This window comes from Lacerta agilis, chromosome 6, assembly GCF_009819535.1.
Source record: "Lacerta agilis isolate rLacAgi1 chromosome 6, rLacAgi1.pri, whole genome shotgun sequence".
Classification (NCBI taxonomy): domain Eukaryota; kingdom Metazoa; phylum Chordata; class Lepidosauria; order Squamata; family Lacertidae; genus Lacerta; species Lacerta agilis.
Genome location: NC_046317.1, coordinates 57,781,266 through 57,798,306, shown reverse-complemented (window position 1 = coordinate 57,798,306; position 17,041 = coordinate 57,781,266). Strand labels below are relative to the sequence as shown.

At 41.3% G+C, this 17,041-nt stretch overlaps 1 protein-coding gene across 2 annotated transcripts in view; it reads left to right on the top strand.

Moving 5' to 3' along the window:
* PLXNA2 (plexin A2) overlaps positions 1-17,041 on the top strand; it is a 440,886-nt gene that overhangs the window by 360,416 nt on the left and 63,429 nt on the right. For both annotated transcript variants that reach the window (XM_033152909.1, XM_033152910.1), the window contains exons 16-17: positions 4,566-4,733; positions 8,500-8,593. In XM_033152909.1, coding sequence (XP_033008800.1) covers positions 4,566-4,733; positions 8,500-8,593 — 262 coding nt within the window. The remainder of the gene's footprint in view (positions 1-4,565; positions 4,734-8,499; positions 8,594-17,041) is intronic.

Genomic DNA, 17,041 nt, shown 5'->3' with positions numbered 1-17,041 from the left:
ATAAGCATCTGTTGACATACGCCTTTCTGCATTGTAGTACTAGTATAGCTTTTTATCAACTTTCAAATATTTCATAATATGAAAAACGTTATTTCAAAGCTTCATGAAGAGCTATGGAATTTGGGGCTATTCACAAAGGCTCTTATGCTCAATGGCACTCCATCATCACCTAAAATGTTCTAGTATGGGAAACATGTTCATATGTGCACGGTAAAAGTGCTCTCTGGGCCTAGTCTGAAGTCATATGGTGCTGCAGGTCAGTGGAACAACATGTGTGTGGCACACAAAAGGCCCCAGATTCAATCCCTGGTATCTCCATGCAGGGCTGGCAAAACAATAGACAGGGACTGCCAATCAGTACTTGTGCACAGTGCCTTGAGTTTCATGATGGAAGAAATGTAAGATACAAATGTAACTGCAGTAAAAGTGATAAAATAGTTGCACTGTTCAAGAAGGGATGTGGAAAGCTAGGTTCCACCTTTTGGTCTGTTTTCCCCACTTGGATCTGTTGCTTGTTTGTAAGATACAGTAGAGGGAACTTGGTGAGATGAGGAAGTACAATGCCACTTGCCTGTTCTGCTTTCTCCTTTCACCTGCTATAAAACCAGCTTTTCCCAAGCTGCGTTATGGAGGCATAATATATGGGAATTGCTGCTTTCTGCAGCCTCTGAAGAGATAAAACAGCTGAGAACCCATTTTATGCCTGGACTGGGAAGCAGTAGATTTGGGACAGCATGTTAATGAGTGAGTAGGATTTAATGGACTTAGTATTTCCTCATCTCATTCAATAAAGGGTTCATTTATACCTCCGGAACAGATAAAAAGGAAAACAGAATATGCTTAGTTAAACTTTACCAGCTTTTTAATTTCATATCTGTAGATGAGATTTCTTCTTCACAGCCTTTGGTTCTCCGATGTCTTTTTAAGTCTTGACTTGTGTAGAAGTTCTCTTGGAAACTAGTGCTAGGACGTAGCCAATGCTTTTTTTCTAGAAAAATAGGTGCCAGTACTCACCATGAAGTTGTTGCAGTAAGTGCCACACTTTTTAGCAACAACAAACAAACAAACAAACAAAAAAGGTGCCGGTACTGCATGCCCTTGTGTACCCCCTGGGGACTCCACTTTTGTAACAAGAAGTAGAAGGGATACATTCTTTTAATTTTCTGGAAATCCAGGGCTCTGGAATGTTGAATGTCCCGTTTGAACAGCTTAAGGTTTCAAAAGCTACCAGTAAGCCTTTACAACTCTGCAACCAAGGCTGGAGGGAATAGTTTTCCTGGTAATCAAAATTATTATTTTATAATGGTCTGTAGGTAGAATTTCCATAGAATATTTTATTTCAGTGTGCTTTTCAAGTCTGGCTTCCAAGGCCAGACTTGGTCCAGCATAATAATCCATATAAATAAATGGTTATATTTAGGCATTGCTCCTAATTCACTGATCTAATTACTCCATATAACCTGTAAACTAACACTGCTGAGAATCCAGCAGTATGCTGTTTACTCCAGCTTTTCCATACAAGGTCATAACATGGCCTGCTTCTTTCCACCCCCTTCTCTCTTTTTTATTGCACGGTTTGTAGGTGATGAACTTGGCATGTACTCATGATGTGCAGGGAGACTGATTAGATGAAGCAGTTTCTAATGAGATTCACTATAATTACAGCTTCCCTCTATTCTCCTGCCTCTGATCGGAGGAGTGGGGAGATTCACCATGACGACATGGTAATAGCGCAGAAAGCTAATTAACTGATCACAGGGAGCTTGCAGTAATTCTTTGCCAGCAGTGATGTGTCGCTTTGGATCTCACACAAGGGCTAAGCAGGCTTCTCTGAAGTCTGGTCTCTAGCATGCTAAAATGCCTGTACTCACATGAGGCCACTGGTGGCAGGGAATGGCTAAGACATGGCAGAGAATAGCTAAGAATCATTCAGCTCTAAGCAGAGTTGACTTTTTTTTTAAGCCCAAGATAAATAACTGTAGCTATTTCTACAACTCTCCTTAGTCTTCCTTTTTTTACTTTACATCTTCCATTCCTTCTCTCTCTTGTTACCCATTCTTCCTCCTTCCTCTTCAGTTGTCCTCTCTCTCTCTCTCTCTCTCTCTCTCTCTCTCTCTCTCTCACACACACACACACACAGAGAGAGAGAGAGAGAGAGAGAGAGTATATATGACTCCTGCCAAAAACACATCAACAAAGGCTCTTAATTTCACATTAGAGATTTTTACTCAGTAGCAGGCATAACAGTAGGATTCAATAATTCAGGAGCCAGGCTAGAAACTTAGAACTGAGAAAAAACAACAAAGATGTCCCAACAAGTCTCCACACCCCTTCTGTCAAGTTTTTATAGACAAGGTGTGACAAGGTTACTCATAAGACTCTCTTGCCTTGCGAGAATGTGCATTCTGTCTGGGCGAGTGAATCTTTTCCCATCTGTTGAAGTAGTGCACAGTCCTTGCCAAGAAGAATGCACTCATTCTTCTGACTGCTATTCAGGCCCTGCCACCTCTGGCTCAGCGATCCCTAATGGGTTGTTCCTAATGAGGCTCTACACTCAGCAGAAGAGGTGGAAACGGGAGAACCTGCATCCTCCATACCCAGTCCCCACAATCCCCCCACTTCTGTTGCTTCCTCCTCAGTCTGAGACTGCCAAGCCATGGCCTGTCCCAACAGGGATGTGGGGCTCATGATACACACATATAAATTTGAGTTATATGAGCCTTAAAACAGAATGCTTACAGGCATGAGGAATCTTTGGACCTTTTTCCATTGGAAGGGGAGAGTTTGGCTTACTTCACTTAAAAATGAGGTGGTAATATTTCTTTCTTCTTGCTTTTTTTAAAAGTCTGAAAAGTCTTACATAGCTGCTCCTGTCTCATTTCCTGGCTTGGGGCTAGCCAGAATGCCCATGGCATGATAAGGAAGTCCTGTCACATCATACACTTGCTGCTGTCACCACCTCACTTTTAAGTAAAGTAAGCCAAGCTCCACCTCTGTGAAGTATTCATGAGATTTCTGCTATCCACCCCAGTTTTTGAGGGCAGTTTCTTTTCGACCTCCCTCTTTTCAAATTGCCCCCCCCCCAAAGTTGGGCTGAAACTATTGACCCAGCTCCAACATGACCTCTATGTTTTTATCACTGCAGACTAACTTGAAGCTCATACCTTGTACTGAATCTTCCTGCTGCTTTTGTGTGCCAACATCACACTTGACCCAAGCAGTATTACTATTAATATATTATGGTTAATCATGTTTATTACAGTTTTTCTTAAGAAGGCCAAGAACCTTCAGAATTCTAATTGTATGATTGCACATTTACACATCAGAATTGTATTTCTGGGGCATATACTCACTGTGGCATGCAATTCTTCTGATTTAACTATCTCTTTTCCTGACAGTAGATAAATAGGTACTGCTGCGGCAGGAAGGTAAACGGCGTTTCCATGTGCTGCTCTGGTTCGCCAGTAGCGGATTAGTCATGCTGGCCACATGACCCGGAAGCTGTACGCCGGCTCCCTCAGCCAGTAAAGCGAGATGAGCACCGCAACCCCAGAGTCATCCGCGACTGGACCTAATGGTCAGGGGTCCCTTTACCTTTACCTTTACCTTCTTGGCATTTGGTAGCTCAGAATCACTTTTCTCTCCTAGTTGGTTTCCCATCCTTAGGGGAAATGTACAGGTTCTCCATATCTTTTGCTGGGGTTGATTTTGAGCAGACTAACAGCGGAAAGTGGTCACTTCTAGACAACCCGTTTAATGAGTTTTTTGCCTGATTTGTTCATGGAGAGATTAGGCAACATAGGCTATTTAATTCATCTTGATTTGTTTGCAGGCAGATTAGATGATGTGGCATCAACCAAGTGCTATCCCACACTTGCCTGTTCATTGTCCCACCACTTTCCTTATCATTAAAAGTTCAATCTTTTTGAGGAAGCAGGTTTGTTTTGCAACAGCTCGAAATCAGCTTTAATTGCGCAGCCTGGAATTTGTCAGGATGTGATTGACTCCCACCTAAATATAGTGACAGTCTGGAAGCGTCCTTAATTAACCCTTCCCTGCCCATTTCTTTTCTCAAACCTACACCCATCCAAGGCTATTTCCGTTGAGAAACAAACTGTCAGGAGTACAGAGGCATGCAAACCTTCCATCCCAGCTTCTTTCACACACATACACATTAGTCAGCCTTTTGCAAGGACCCACATGCAGCCTCATGCTGAATAGATAGGACTCTACCACATGCTCGGAACACTTGAAACACCACAGCAAATTTAAAACTGAGCAAGTTCCAATCTTAATATTACAATGAGTTGTGTCAGTTGAATGCAAACAGTTGTAATGCCTTCAGTTGGTTAGTCCTTTGTACTGTGGCATTATTTGTCTTGTGCCTTCAAGTAGCTACTATATCTGTTAGGTAGGCACTACATCTCTCCACAAATGTTGTCACCCATTTGTATTTGGTAGAGTGAGCCCCAATGAATTCATTTTATCTGTGGGTCATCCTGAGTGCTTGTTGTTAGCTGCCTTCCTATTTGTTAAAGGTTCCACTTCTCTCTTCTCTTTTACAGGAGGTCCATAAACGAAATTGTGTGTGTGTCGGCACCTTCCACTCATGGCCTTGGCTCTGTCCATGTCTCAGTCAGTGTGGACCGGGCCCAGTTAGAGAGCATGTTGCAGTTTGAGTATATTGATGACCCCAGAGTTCAACGTATTGATCCTGAGTGGAGCATTGCCAGGTAACTAGACTCTTTTAACAGCAGGAGCACCAGGAGAACAAATGGTTAGAATCAGGACATGGCTAATCCCCCAGCTTCCCAACAGTGGTGAAAGTTATCAAAGCTGGTTGTAGTTTTGGAAGGATTGGTTCAAAGCCACAGTTTTTTGCAAGGACTGCAATGTTTTGGGAGTCGGTGGGGCTTCAAGTGAGTCAAAATGTATTGAAATTTCTCCTTTTGGATCATGCTTCAGTTCTATGAGAATTCAACCATTCTGGGAGGAAGGTGCTCAGTGAAAGAGTTGTCCAGCCTCATGCAGCAGTTAAAAAACAGAGATGATTGTGTGGTAAAATGAGTCAGACTGTGTTTCATGTGACAATACCATTTTGATACCTTGCTTTAGGTGTGTAATTGCAACTTGAAATAGGTTGAAATTGCAGATTCACTCTGGTATCCTGGGGTATCATAGTTCAAAGTAGCATACTTGGCTACACAGCTGATAGCATGCATATTTTGGGTGATCTCAGCCTTGGTGCTAGTGTTTTCATCAGATTGTGCCTCTGGCCAGGCTATTGCCTGTTCCAAGCCCAAAAACAACAAATAAAACAAATATTAGGTGTGAAGGAATGGAAAAGAATTGGCATTATATTGGCTTGTTCTCTAGAGCAGATATAAAAGGCACACATAATACTCGTCTCCACAAATGTCTTTAATAAAAGGGATAGATATTAGTAATCTTAAAATAATTTTTTTGCAAAACCCATTAAGCATCTTTAGTATCTGCCGAAAGTGTTTCATCGTTTGAAAACAATTGAAACAGTTGCTCATAATTGCTATACTGAAATAATGATTTGGGGGAGGGGGTTGTTTTGTTTTTAATTCATTCCAAGTTCCTCTCTAAATGCCTCTTTCTATAAACCAAGAAGGGAAAAATCTGATTGAATTAGTTTCTTGTTGAAGATACCTCTTTGCAGATGCAAATTCTATAAATATATTTGATAGACATGACAGTGCAAGAGTCCATTCAACTTGGGGTTTTTTGTTTTGTTTTTAAGTACAGCAAAAGTTTTAAGCAATTATGAAAGCCTGAACTGTGTGTCACTTTCTGCAGATTCTCCCACTTCCTATCCCTCTCAACCATTGGAAACTTATTAGTGATGACTCTAGAATCAACACTAACTTTAAAAACACTAATTTAAAAACACACAGAGCAAAGAAAACATAGTCTATGACTCAGTTCAGCAAAGCCAAATCCCTTATGTGGAGAAAAAGGACTATTATCTATAATTCCCTTCCATTGCTTTGCTCGCTATTGTCAATGCCCAGCTTCTCAGGCTCCTTGGGGATTTATTCCACCTGTGTAAATACTGCAGATTTATGGATGAGGTCTGATCTTCCAAGAAGCTTGGGGCATCCATTCTTGTGGATTTTCTGGACTCAAATGACCTGGGTATATTGATGAATTAGGCCCCTCAGAGCAATGCACTATGATTGCTGGGCCTCTGAACAGTAGTTCTGTATAAATTAGCTTCCTATGTTCCTACGTAGTTGCAGAAGCTCAGAAGTCTCTTTGGTGGAGGGCGGGATCCCACTTCATTCCTGTTCAACATAATGCAAAAGTACAAACTATCTGGAATAGTATGTTTCCCATCCACAGACCTGCATTCATCATTGCTAGGCGGTTAGAACTTCCATGTTCCCTGAGTTGGAAAATAAGAGTTATTAACTCAATTGTAATTACTGAGGCAATTACAACCATGGCAATCTGTGACGAGATTCTGGGAGAGCGAATAGAGCCCGTGATCGCTCTCATCTGCTGGAGAAGTGCACAATTGCTCATTAAAGCCTCCTTCTTAAGAGCACCAGAGAGTCAGGATTTAAAAAAAAATAAAGCTGATCAGAACATACTGGTTGCCTAAAGATGCACAGCCACACATTCCAGGAGCACTCTAAAGTGCAGGAGCTGATACACCACTATCTAAAATACTGGGTCAGTTTCTTCACTGCTGTAACTTTTTTTAGGTTTTGTAGAGCTGCACACAAAGGATGAAATGTTTATACAGTAGTTTCACACTGAAAACAAAACTGGACATCTGGGGAGGTGGAAGTGTTCCCTACATAAATGAGTATAAGTGAAATCTTAAGAGGAGATTCTGCCTTGACTCTAGACATCACTGGGAACATTGTGCATGTCATACTGGAAAAAAATCAGTGTGAGAACTTTTTAAAACTTCCACTTCTAGCACCTTAGGAAAACTAGTTCTGTGCACTCAGTGGCACAGGGACTGTGCTTGAAGATATGTGGTTTTACTTACACATATACACAGCCTGAGCATCGGGTGGAGGGGCTTACAGCATTTCACCCCATAATATATTGCTTCTCTATTAGTCACAGCTTTGGATCCAGCACAGAAGCAGAGATGTCTCTATCACGAGCTCTTGCGGCATCTCCTCTCCAGCTTTCAACTCACTCAACACAGCAACTAACTTTCCAGCCCAGCCCCATTTTTTTGCCCTTTTAGTTGTTTCTCACCTAGATGCAGTTATTGCAACCCAGCTCATCGCTTTGAAAAGCTCATCAGGGCAGGATACTAAAGTGGCCAGCTGGTCTTCATCTTCAAAGAAACTTGCCCCAACCTTCTCTAAACTTATAAGAATACTATAATGAGCCTCCCTAGATCCTGTCAAACTTTGGCTTTTTGGATGTAGGGAAGACAAAATAAAGACTTGGCTAGTAGTGGCCAACCTTCTCATCAGCCTAAGGCCAGGAATAGGGTGAAGGGAGGGAGAATAATCTCTGGTACACTATAAATTCATTGCAGGAGAAACTGAAGATAACATTTATTGCACAGAAGTGATTCAGTAGACTGCCAAGTCATAGACTCAGACTGGGCTAAGTGTGATTGTGAAGGCACTCATAAGTTGCATAGGAATTTTGAGAGACCGGTTTCCTCAAATACAGTAGGGCTGTTGTCTTTTTTTCATATGTTAAGGTCACTTTCAGGTGCTTAGCCTATTCCAAAGAAGCTCTGCATAAGGTCAGTGTTTATAGCAGGCTGAATTGGCTGTGGGTCTTTTTTTAACTTCTAATATGAAACAACCATAATTCCCCACTCCTCCCTGACATCTCTGCTACTGCGGAGGTTAAAAAGAAATTTACTGGTTGATTTTCAAATTAGCTGAGCTGTGCTAAGCTGTGCTGAGTGTTTCAGCTGAAGAAATGGTCTCAAGTTCCTTGATGAGCAGCTTTGCTGTCACTTGCTTTGGCCATCTTAGTCCTCTTTTCACTTATTTGACAACCATTTCTTCCATGTAAATTCTTGCCCTGTGTGTAATAATTTTGCTGGGAATTACAGAGGAAGGAAGGCTAGCAAAACAGCAACTTGTTCACTGCAAGAGCTATATAATATGACACTTCTCTTTCTTCGGAGCATGCATCACTGTATAAACCATTAAGCACTCTAACAAATTCATTGTTGTTATTTATTTAGTCCTGGATCTTTATATTTTTCCTCCTGCCAACCCTAAGAAATGTTACAGGGAGAGGTGACTGCCCACTAGGGGGACAGATGATACCAGAAAATCCAATTAACTTGCAAGACAGCTCTAGCTAGAGTCAGGGTGATGGTATATTAATCCGGTCTGTCACCTAGTTCCTATCCAGCCTGGAGAAAACATATTGCTGAGTTCAACAAGCATTTGTATTTGCCAGAAACATGGGCAATGGGCTCTGCCCCAGTCCCCCTTGCCAAACCTTATTAACCCAATGTCTTCTGCTTCCCCACAGCGGCCACACACCTCTGACTGTCGCAGGGTCCAACCTGGATGTCATACAAGAGCCCAGGATCCGAGTGAAGTACAATGGCAAAGAATCTGTCAATGTAAGTAGTTGCTCTTGCCAATGGTTTCATCTTGCCTTAATCCACTCATTGCATGGTTCTTTGTGGACATGGACATGTCATCATAAATTGTATCTCTACAGAGGTTTTTTTGCTTGCTTGCTTGCAAAAAGTTTCAAATTCACACTTACAGTCCAAGACATAGGGACATGAATCACAAGCGGTCATGTGCGTAGAAGTCCTTTGAACAGGAAAACTAACAACCTGATCCTGTAGAGTTCAGTGGCAATTATTCCCAAGCAACTGTGCACAGGATTTCAGCCACAGTTGTCTACATTCAGCAGGAGAATTTCAAGCATATTTCACTCTTATGAACATCACTTCTCTACATGAGAAGAAAAGTATTGTGAAGTGAAATCTAGATGATGCACCATCTTAAACTCCCTTTGGAACATACCTTATTGTAATGTAAGTCATGTGACTATAAGATACAATGCAATATAAATACTTAGTCATAATCAGGGAAGCCATTACTAACTTGTCCGTTGATTTCTTTTTCCAAACACACATAAGCAAATATTTTTGAAACATACAATCAACAAAACAATTATTTCCCATGAGCTCCAAAAGTACAAGGGAAACCTTGCAATTACCGTCTCATTTTACATTTACCCTGAAACTAACACTACTTTAAATCTTTAATGCCATTTAAATAAAAGTATCTCTGTATCAAAAGGTTTCAACTGCCATTGTTTATCATTCAGATGATTTGTTTGTTAAAACTAGATTTTAAAAATAACACTTCAGTCTCAGGTGTAAGTAACAAGATTCCAAAGAGTCCAGACAGTAGATGCATTCACACAGCTTTCTGTTGTAATAAAAGGGATCAATAGAATAGGCTATTAACTGTGATAACCTTTGACATTTTATTAGGAGATGGATAATCAAATGAAGTCTATTTCATTTGGTGGGGTTTTTTTTTTTACCCATTAGCAACTAGTACTGACTTAACTTGTCCATCAGCCCTTGCAGATTCATGCATCTAAACCCTACAAATTTACAAGTTCCACATGTGAACATTAATGGTTCAGTCTCACAGCAGTCTGTCTGTCATAGTGGCTATAATGTTTGATTTCACTATGAGAGAGGGAAATTCAGATTGATACTCTGCTATTAAATTCCCTGAATAGTTTTTTAGCAAGTCACAATTGCTCAGCTTGCCCTACCTCACAGGGTAGTTGTGAGGTAACTTAAGAGCTCCGTGGGATAGAAATGGAATAAAAAACAACTTTGTACAGTGGAAGGAAATCATTCACTACCATGAGATTTGTATTTGCATGTGGCTATTTTTTCACTGGTTTCACAGAGGCACTAGAAGTTTTGCATAGACAGCTACCTGGAAGGCACATGCCTGTGCATAATGACTTTTTCCAGGATAAGAGCCACTCACTTGGCCACACAGTGCCTAAGCTAAATGCTGAATTCTTCTTCATCTGGAATTGTGAGGTCTGTGTGGGCAGTGTAGTGCATCCAGAAAAGAATTGTGTTTGTGCAGAATAGCTCACTCTACATACCGGTAGTACCTTTTATAATATCTGAAGAGTGTACCCTACATCACCAATGTGGATTTAAACTGCATGAGTGACCCCCCTGTGCAGTCACATCTTAGGGGTCATTAGGTGAACCGACTTTTTTAGGGCAGGGAGTCATTATCACAGAGGGCTCATTCCTACTTTGCCCCACAAAGCCCTGTCATTTGGAAAAACTGCATTAAGCAGAGGACAATGGAGACATATGGGCTGGTGTCATTGGTGAGGCCCCATTATATATCATCCAAGACACACACAAAACCGTCAGCAGAAGGGAGAGGTGCGCTAAGTAAACATGCAGAGAGGGTTTGAAAGAGACACAATGGAAGTGGTGTCTCTGCTGAGTCCACCCTCCCCCAGCACCTGCTTTATGAAAAGAGGCTACCCTGGGGGCCAGTGTGAAACTATCAGAGCCTCATAAAAACACGAGATGAAGAGCCTTTTTAAGCACACACATTTGGCCTGCCCCAGGTCAGTGTGAAAGATAGCCCATGGGCCTTGCAAATGTAGTTCATGTTTGCATTTCCCCATTGTTTCTCCTTGCTCTTAGGATGCCCTCCATGAGTTCAGTAAATAAGGGTCTACACCTAGAAGTCTGCTTTCAGTCATACCTCTAAAATGATAATAATTGTACCATTGCAAGTTCTTGTGAGCTCTTTCCCTTTCATAGCACCCAAAGAAGTTGCCACCCTAGCTCAGTTTCCCCCCCTTAACAAGATACTCTTGAGGTGCTTTTGTTCAAAGCAGGTTTAATTTTTAAACATGGTTTGTGTTGCTGTTCCATTGCCAAAAAATGTGCACCTATGAGCCAAGACAAAATGCAGTAAAGGTTTCTGCAGCTGCTGGTCCAGATGTTTCTCTGCATCTTATGAGAAAATTACGAAATTACATATGGAGCTGTGCATGGTACTTGCACAACACAATTGAAGGAGGAAGACCCGCAGAGAAGGAAGGAGTGCAAGAAATTGGTTTATACACAATGTTGTTGCGAGTACAGCATTCCAACCCAAATGGCCTTCATGCTTCCCAGATGGTACTCTTGGTTAGTCTTCGTTGCCACATTGAGATTCTGTGCTTGTGCAGAATACCCAGATATACATGTTTGTAGTGAAGGAGAGGAGCAATTTGCCTCCTGTACCTTACTGACTACGGATCTTTAGGAACTTGAAACCTTAAGTAAATATGACATTCTTTTCTTTCCTTCTATCTCTTTTTATTAGCTCTACATGGCCTTTCAAACCATTTGTCCCTCACTTTATAAACCACCATGAATAGTTAAAGCCAATAAATAGGGTTGTAATCCATTTTATCTTTGGGTATAGAATGTAAATTGTGATCTCCCTTGACTCTGTAATTCAGATATTGCAACAGCTGCCAGGGTAATCAGAATTCACAGAAGAAAGGGACAGAGCTCACTCAGTAGCAGACATGCTTGGCATACACACAGTTCCGTTTCAATCCCTGACATCTCCAGGAGGGGCTGGGGAAAACTCGAGCAAGAAGAGCCAATAACAGTGTGAACTTACGGTAGTCAACATGGTGCCCTTTGGATGTTGGATTACAGTGCCCATCAGCCCTGATTGTTGGCTGTGCTGGCTGGGGCTGATGGGAGTTGGAGTCCCAACAACATCTGAAGAGCCACTGGCTCCCCCCCCCCCCCCCGCATAGACATTTCTGAAGCAGATGGATCAATGGCCGGAGTTAATATAAGGAACCTTCCTGTGTATTTATGTTCAGGTGACATGTTTCCGTATCAGGGAACATTTAAATATATATTCTTCCTTTTCTTCAATTGATAATGAGCTTTTCCCTGCCCTGCTTCTATTCTGTGTCAGTGTCTATAGGTCATGTCACTAATGCATTTTTACCATATTTATTTATTTATAAAATTTGTATACCCCCCTTCATCCGAAGATCACAACATAAAAATACAAAATGACAACAAAAGATCACAAGAGATGTGGGTAATTATGTTTTCATCTAGATTCACCTTTCTCTTTGTGCTTTTTTATTTCTCTGAGTACTAGAGTAGGACTATCAGTGTTCCCTTGAGTACTGATAAACCTAAACCATAGCTCCCTACCTGGACTGCGATAGTCTGGCCTCAGTCTGACCTCAACCATGTTAATTGTTTTTAATTTGGCTTTAAGATTTGGTTCCCTTTCAATCCTTGTGATTTATAACTGTTCAGATTTTTTTATTGAGGACTGGTACAAGTTGTTGTGAAACTTGGAACAGTGAACACACTTTGGTTTAGATGCACAGCCATTCAATTTTCACAATTAAATACGGTACTTGTTTGGGTCCCTCAGATGTTCCCATCTCAAGACTAATCTTTGATTCCAGTTGTAGAGTTGCAAAGACTGTGTACAACAGTTCCAGCATTGGCCAGCACCAGAAATTCATTAATGATATGTCAAATGCACACACCTTATACCTCAATGAATTATGGTGCTGTGGGATGTTTTATGGTTTTGAATATTGTTGTTTTGCAAGGAGCTTAGAACACCATAAAGAAAGCAAATTTACTGATGCCTTTAAGTGACTTTCAGGAGCTGTTCTTCAATAAAACAGCTGAATTTTATTACATGGCAACATGACTTTGTCTATGTGCATGTTACTGGCAGTACTCAGAATTCACAGCCGATAAAAAGATCCTCATATAGGATTGGATATTGACTATTGAGGTCATGAGGAAGTCTAAGCAAGATGTCACATTGATGAAGGGCATGTAGATACGTATTGGTGGGATACTGTGTTGATGAGCTGTGTGCTTTTATGATGCCTGCCATTTTTCAGGAAGGAAAACCACATAAATCTGTGAAAATGTAGCTTTTGGTTACTTAACTTTTAAAATGCACTGCTGAGGCAGTTCCCCACAAATGTCAAGACTTGAAATGGTAAAGACTTGAAATGGTAAAACTGATGACTGCAGTTGTGCTTAGTTATTTGCTCTCAAATCCATTAATATAAATGAAATTTAAGTGCTCTTAAGTGAGCGCAGTGTTGCTGCTGAGATTCGTACGATTCTAAATGGTAGCTTTAGAGCAATACTCTGAAATGGTCTGATGTTTGCTGGCAGAGCTTTCTTCTTCCTTCTCATTTGTTCTCATTAGGGATATTATCAAGGGTCAGAAAAAGAGCTCAGTAGGGATACTTCTGAAGCTGAACAGGAAAGTGGAATGGGCATGTTCCTTGGTCCAACTACCTTTCCTTCTCCCCCTGCCTTTTCCTATTGTTGTGCAATTTCAGCAAAATGATATACAAATATTTAATTCGTGTGTGTGTGTGTGTGTGTGTGTGTGTGTCAATCAGATGGCCTAAACTTCCAGATGCTTACCTAGGGTTCCGTTTCTGTGGAATGAAGAACAGTAGAGACTGTGATGTCTTTATGATATATGGTTTATTTACACACATACACAACCTGAGCCTACGATGGAGGTGCTTAAAGCGTTGACACCCCAAGGGGATTTTGTTTCTCCTATAGCCACAGCCTTGGATTCCAGCAGAAATCAGACATGGTTCTGTCTCCAAGCTGCCTAATCTGCAGCCTTGCTTGTAGCTTCTACCTTACACACACACACAAATCAAAACAAAACCCTCAACTCTCATCTCTGGCCTTTGTCTTTCTAACTACCAGTGAGTTGAAGGAGGCCCATCCATTTTCTGTCTGGCACAAAGCCGCTTCCTTTGTTTCTTTAATGACCCATACTTAGAGGGTCATTACCTCACCAAGAAGCTAGCCTGACTATTCAAGGAATTGAATCTGTTCTGGATTCAGGAATTAGAAGGGGACTCAGGCATGCAATCTACCCCTTCCCTGCAACTCATAACACTATTTTTAGATACAATTAAAGGTTCAGGAGGTAGGGGCTGACTTGGAAAGCTCTTGTCTTTTCAGCATTCCAGCTGCATACAATACATGCAGGTGGGTTCCAAGTACTACTGCCACATGCTTTCTCACTGCTCTGGAGCTCTTCAAGCAGATTGACATGACGGCTTCAGTGGAAGCCAGCATGGAAAAAGTTTGCATCCCAGACAAAGATGTGGCTGTTATGGATTCCTCATGGCAAAGCTCTCATTTGTAGACCTGGCTCTGCCATTACTATTGGATTCTCACTCGCTGGATCATCACCTTGTCATGGTGAGTGGGCTTGCACATTCTTATGACCCTTGTGAGCGAAGCCGTTGGGAATTTTGTACACCCAGCAGGGTCACCCAAGGCGGTAAGTTCAAAGGGAAGGAGCTAGACAAAGAATGATCCAATAAGTCCTCAACGGCAGAACAGGCGGATGATAACAAATGGTATGTTACAACGGCTGTGAAGGTGGATGAAGGCTGCAACAGATAGGAATCTATTGGTTCGTCGTGACTACTCATGCCATCGGAACAGAGCCCTACTGCAAAGATTGTGTTGGTCAGCGTGCACTGATCTACACACATAAAGCAAATTCACTCACAGGCTTCTTCCAAAAACCAATCCCAAACCCCAAAAGTCCCGTGGCGATTGGCAAATGGTAATGGGGGCACGATCTGGAAGCCCCTAGTCATGAACTGGCACATGGGCAGTGGATACAGATTCAATCATTCTGAATGAGGCAGTTGAGCAGCTTGGCAGCTGTATCCATGACGGGGCAGCCCTTTTCAGATCCACTCTGCTCACCCCGAAAAGGGGGAGGAGCTAGAAAAAGTGCCCTAAACACAGTCTGCCTCCCTTTCCCCCCTGACTGAATTAAAACCATTTTTATGGAAGACAATCGCGAAAGAAAGAAAGAAAGAAAGAAAGAAAGAAAGAAAGAAAGAAAGAAAGAAGACTATTGGATTAGATGAGTCTACACTGGTCTGAGGCACTTGTGCTTTAAAGCACCATTAGGTTTAAAAAAATAAATAAATACAAAGATGTAAGCCTACCTTAAATCATGCCAAGAAAGGTATAAGCACCTTTCAGTTGCTTATAGACTCCAGGAGTAGTAGCCATGCTCTGCTTCCTAATGAACTCTTCTCCCAGGGGAAGAAGGGAACTGGACTGCCAACTTTTTACCAGTGGGACATAACCTTCATTTTACCTCAAATCCCTTGTGACCCACTGATTGTTCTATACAGCTGGCCTGGGGAAATTGCTTAGATTTGTCACCAGAATCAGACATTAATTACAAGTTTAGCTGAAAGGCATATGTGGCAGACAATAGCACAGCATGGAAGTAGTGTGTGTATATGGAGCAGGGGGTAGAGGTCTGGTTCAGAACTTACGTTCTGCTACTGTTTTCAGTTTCAAATGCTGTCTGCTAGTCTAGTGATTGGCTGAGGACAAAGGGAGAATATAACATGCAGATCTGTCATTTGCCTTGCATTGACCAGTAGCAGGTCTTTCAGTGTTGTGGCCCCTTTAATGTGCAATTCATTACTATTGTGATAAGGCTGCTCCAACAATTGAGGGTGCAATTCAAACCTCCTTTTCACCAGGTTGGAAGGGGGTATTGGGCAAAGGTGCCCGTCAGTCTACCCTTGGTGGCCTCCACCCACACTCTGTTGACACAAACGTAGTCCAGCTAGCAACATCTAGTGAAAAGACCTGAAATGAGGCAGTCAGAGGCTGGGCTGACCTGCCCCAGGATCCACTGGATCTCAAGCTGTCCAATGGCAGTGGGATTGCTGTACCAGCTCCAGGCTGTCTAGCCTCCTTCTGCCTAGCTGGTACATGTCAGGGCTCCTGCTTTAAGAATGCCTGGCAACAGACAGGATTTGGCATCCACCTTTCCTCTTTTTGATTCTACTCTTTTCTTTTACGTGCATATTCAGTACAGTACTTTTTTATTTACCCAAGCCTATACTGAATGAAATTATTAACGATTTTCCACTGCTCTTCTTCTAGTGTTATTTGTTATTTTTACTCTATTACTTTTGCTGCAAGTTTTATACTTATTTTTAGTTTTCTATACACTGCTATGATATTATAATGTGAGCAGGTGATGAATAAATAATATTCCAAACAGGTTTGATTCAACGACTCAAGAGTTCTTCACATTTCTTTCTGGTATTCTTCTGTATCCATCTGTTAAAATTAACCTGAACCTGAACAGATGCCCAGTTTTGGATTAACAAATTGTTAGTTTGGTGCAGCTTTTATTGTATGTTCTGTACACTTATCAAAGTTCCTTGGTATTGCCCCAGGCTTCACTGAATTTTTCTTTATGTAAGAATTAGGGAGGGGGACAATGAGTTTTGGAATCTGGAGTTTTCCCATAAATACCAATAATTTAAAGAATTTTGGTTTATTTTTGTTTTTCTTGTTTGTTTCTCTTTCTTAAGGATTAATGAGCATGTGGAATAGGAAAGAGTTCCACACTTTTACAGACCTTCATTGCAGTCAGTTGACTTAATTACACAAATTTTAATTTTGAAACTGTTGGGGCAGGGGATTATAACTTTGTGCAATGATAACTAAATTGATATAGTACTATATTGTTAAATCTTTCTGCATAGTAAAATAGGGAAGAGAGAGATGTGAACCAGATATGTGTTCTGGAAACCACTTTTCTACTCAATGCCTGTGATTACACATGCTTGTAAAGTGAAATCTATAGTCAGATTAGTGTGGTGTTAAAACATGGAAGAGAGCTTGTGAGCTGTTTCTTGTGGTCTGCAAATACAGTGAGAAAACATCTTCATGTGTCCCTGTATTTATTTCTGTACTTAGGTAGCATATCCCATTATTTCCAGCACACTACAGCTATGCCAAATCTCCCAGTGACATATATCTCTATTAGTTATCTGTGACTTGCAAGGACATTTTAAAAAATCTCCTAGTGAACAAATGCAGAAGAGAAAGTGCTCTTCTTTCATGTACAGAGTCAGACACACACACCAAATTGAGTCTTGTCTGTAGACAGTTGGTGCAAGT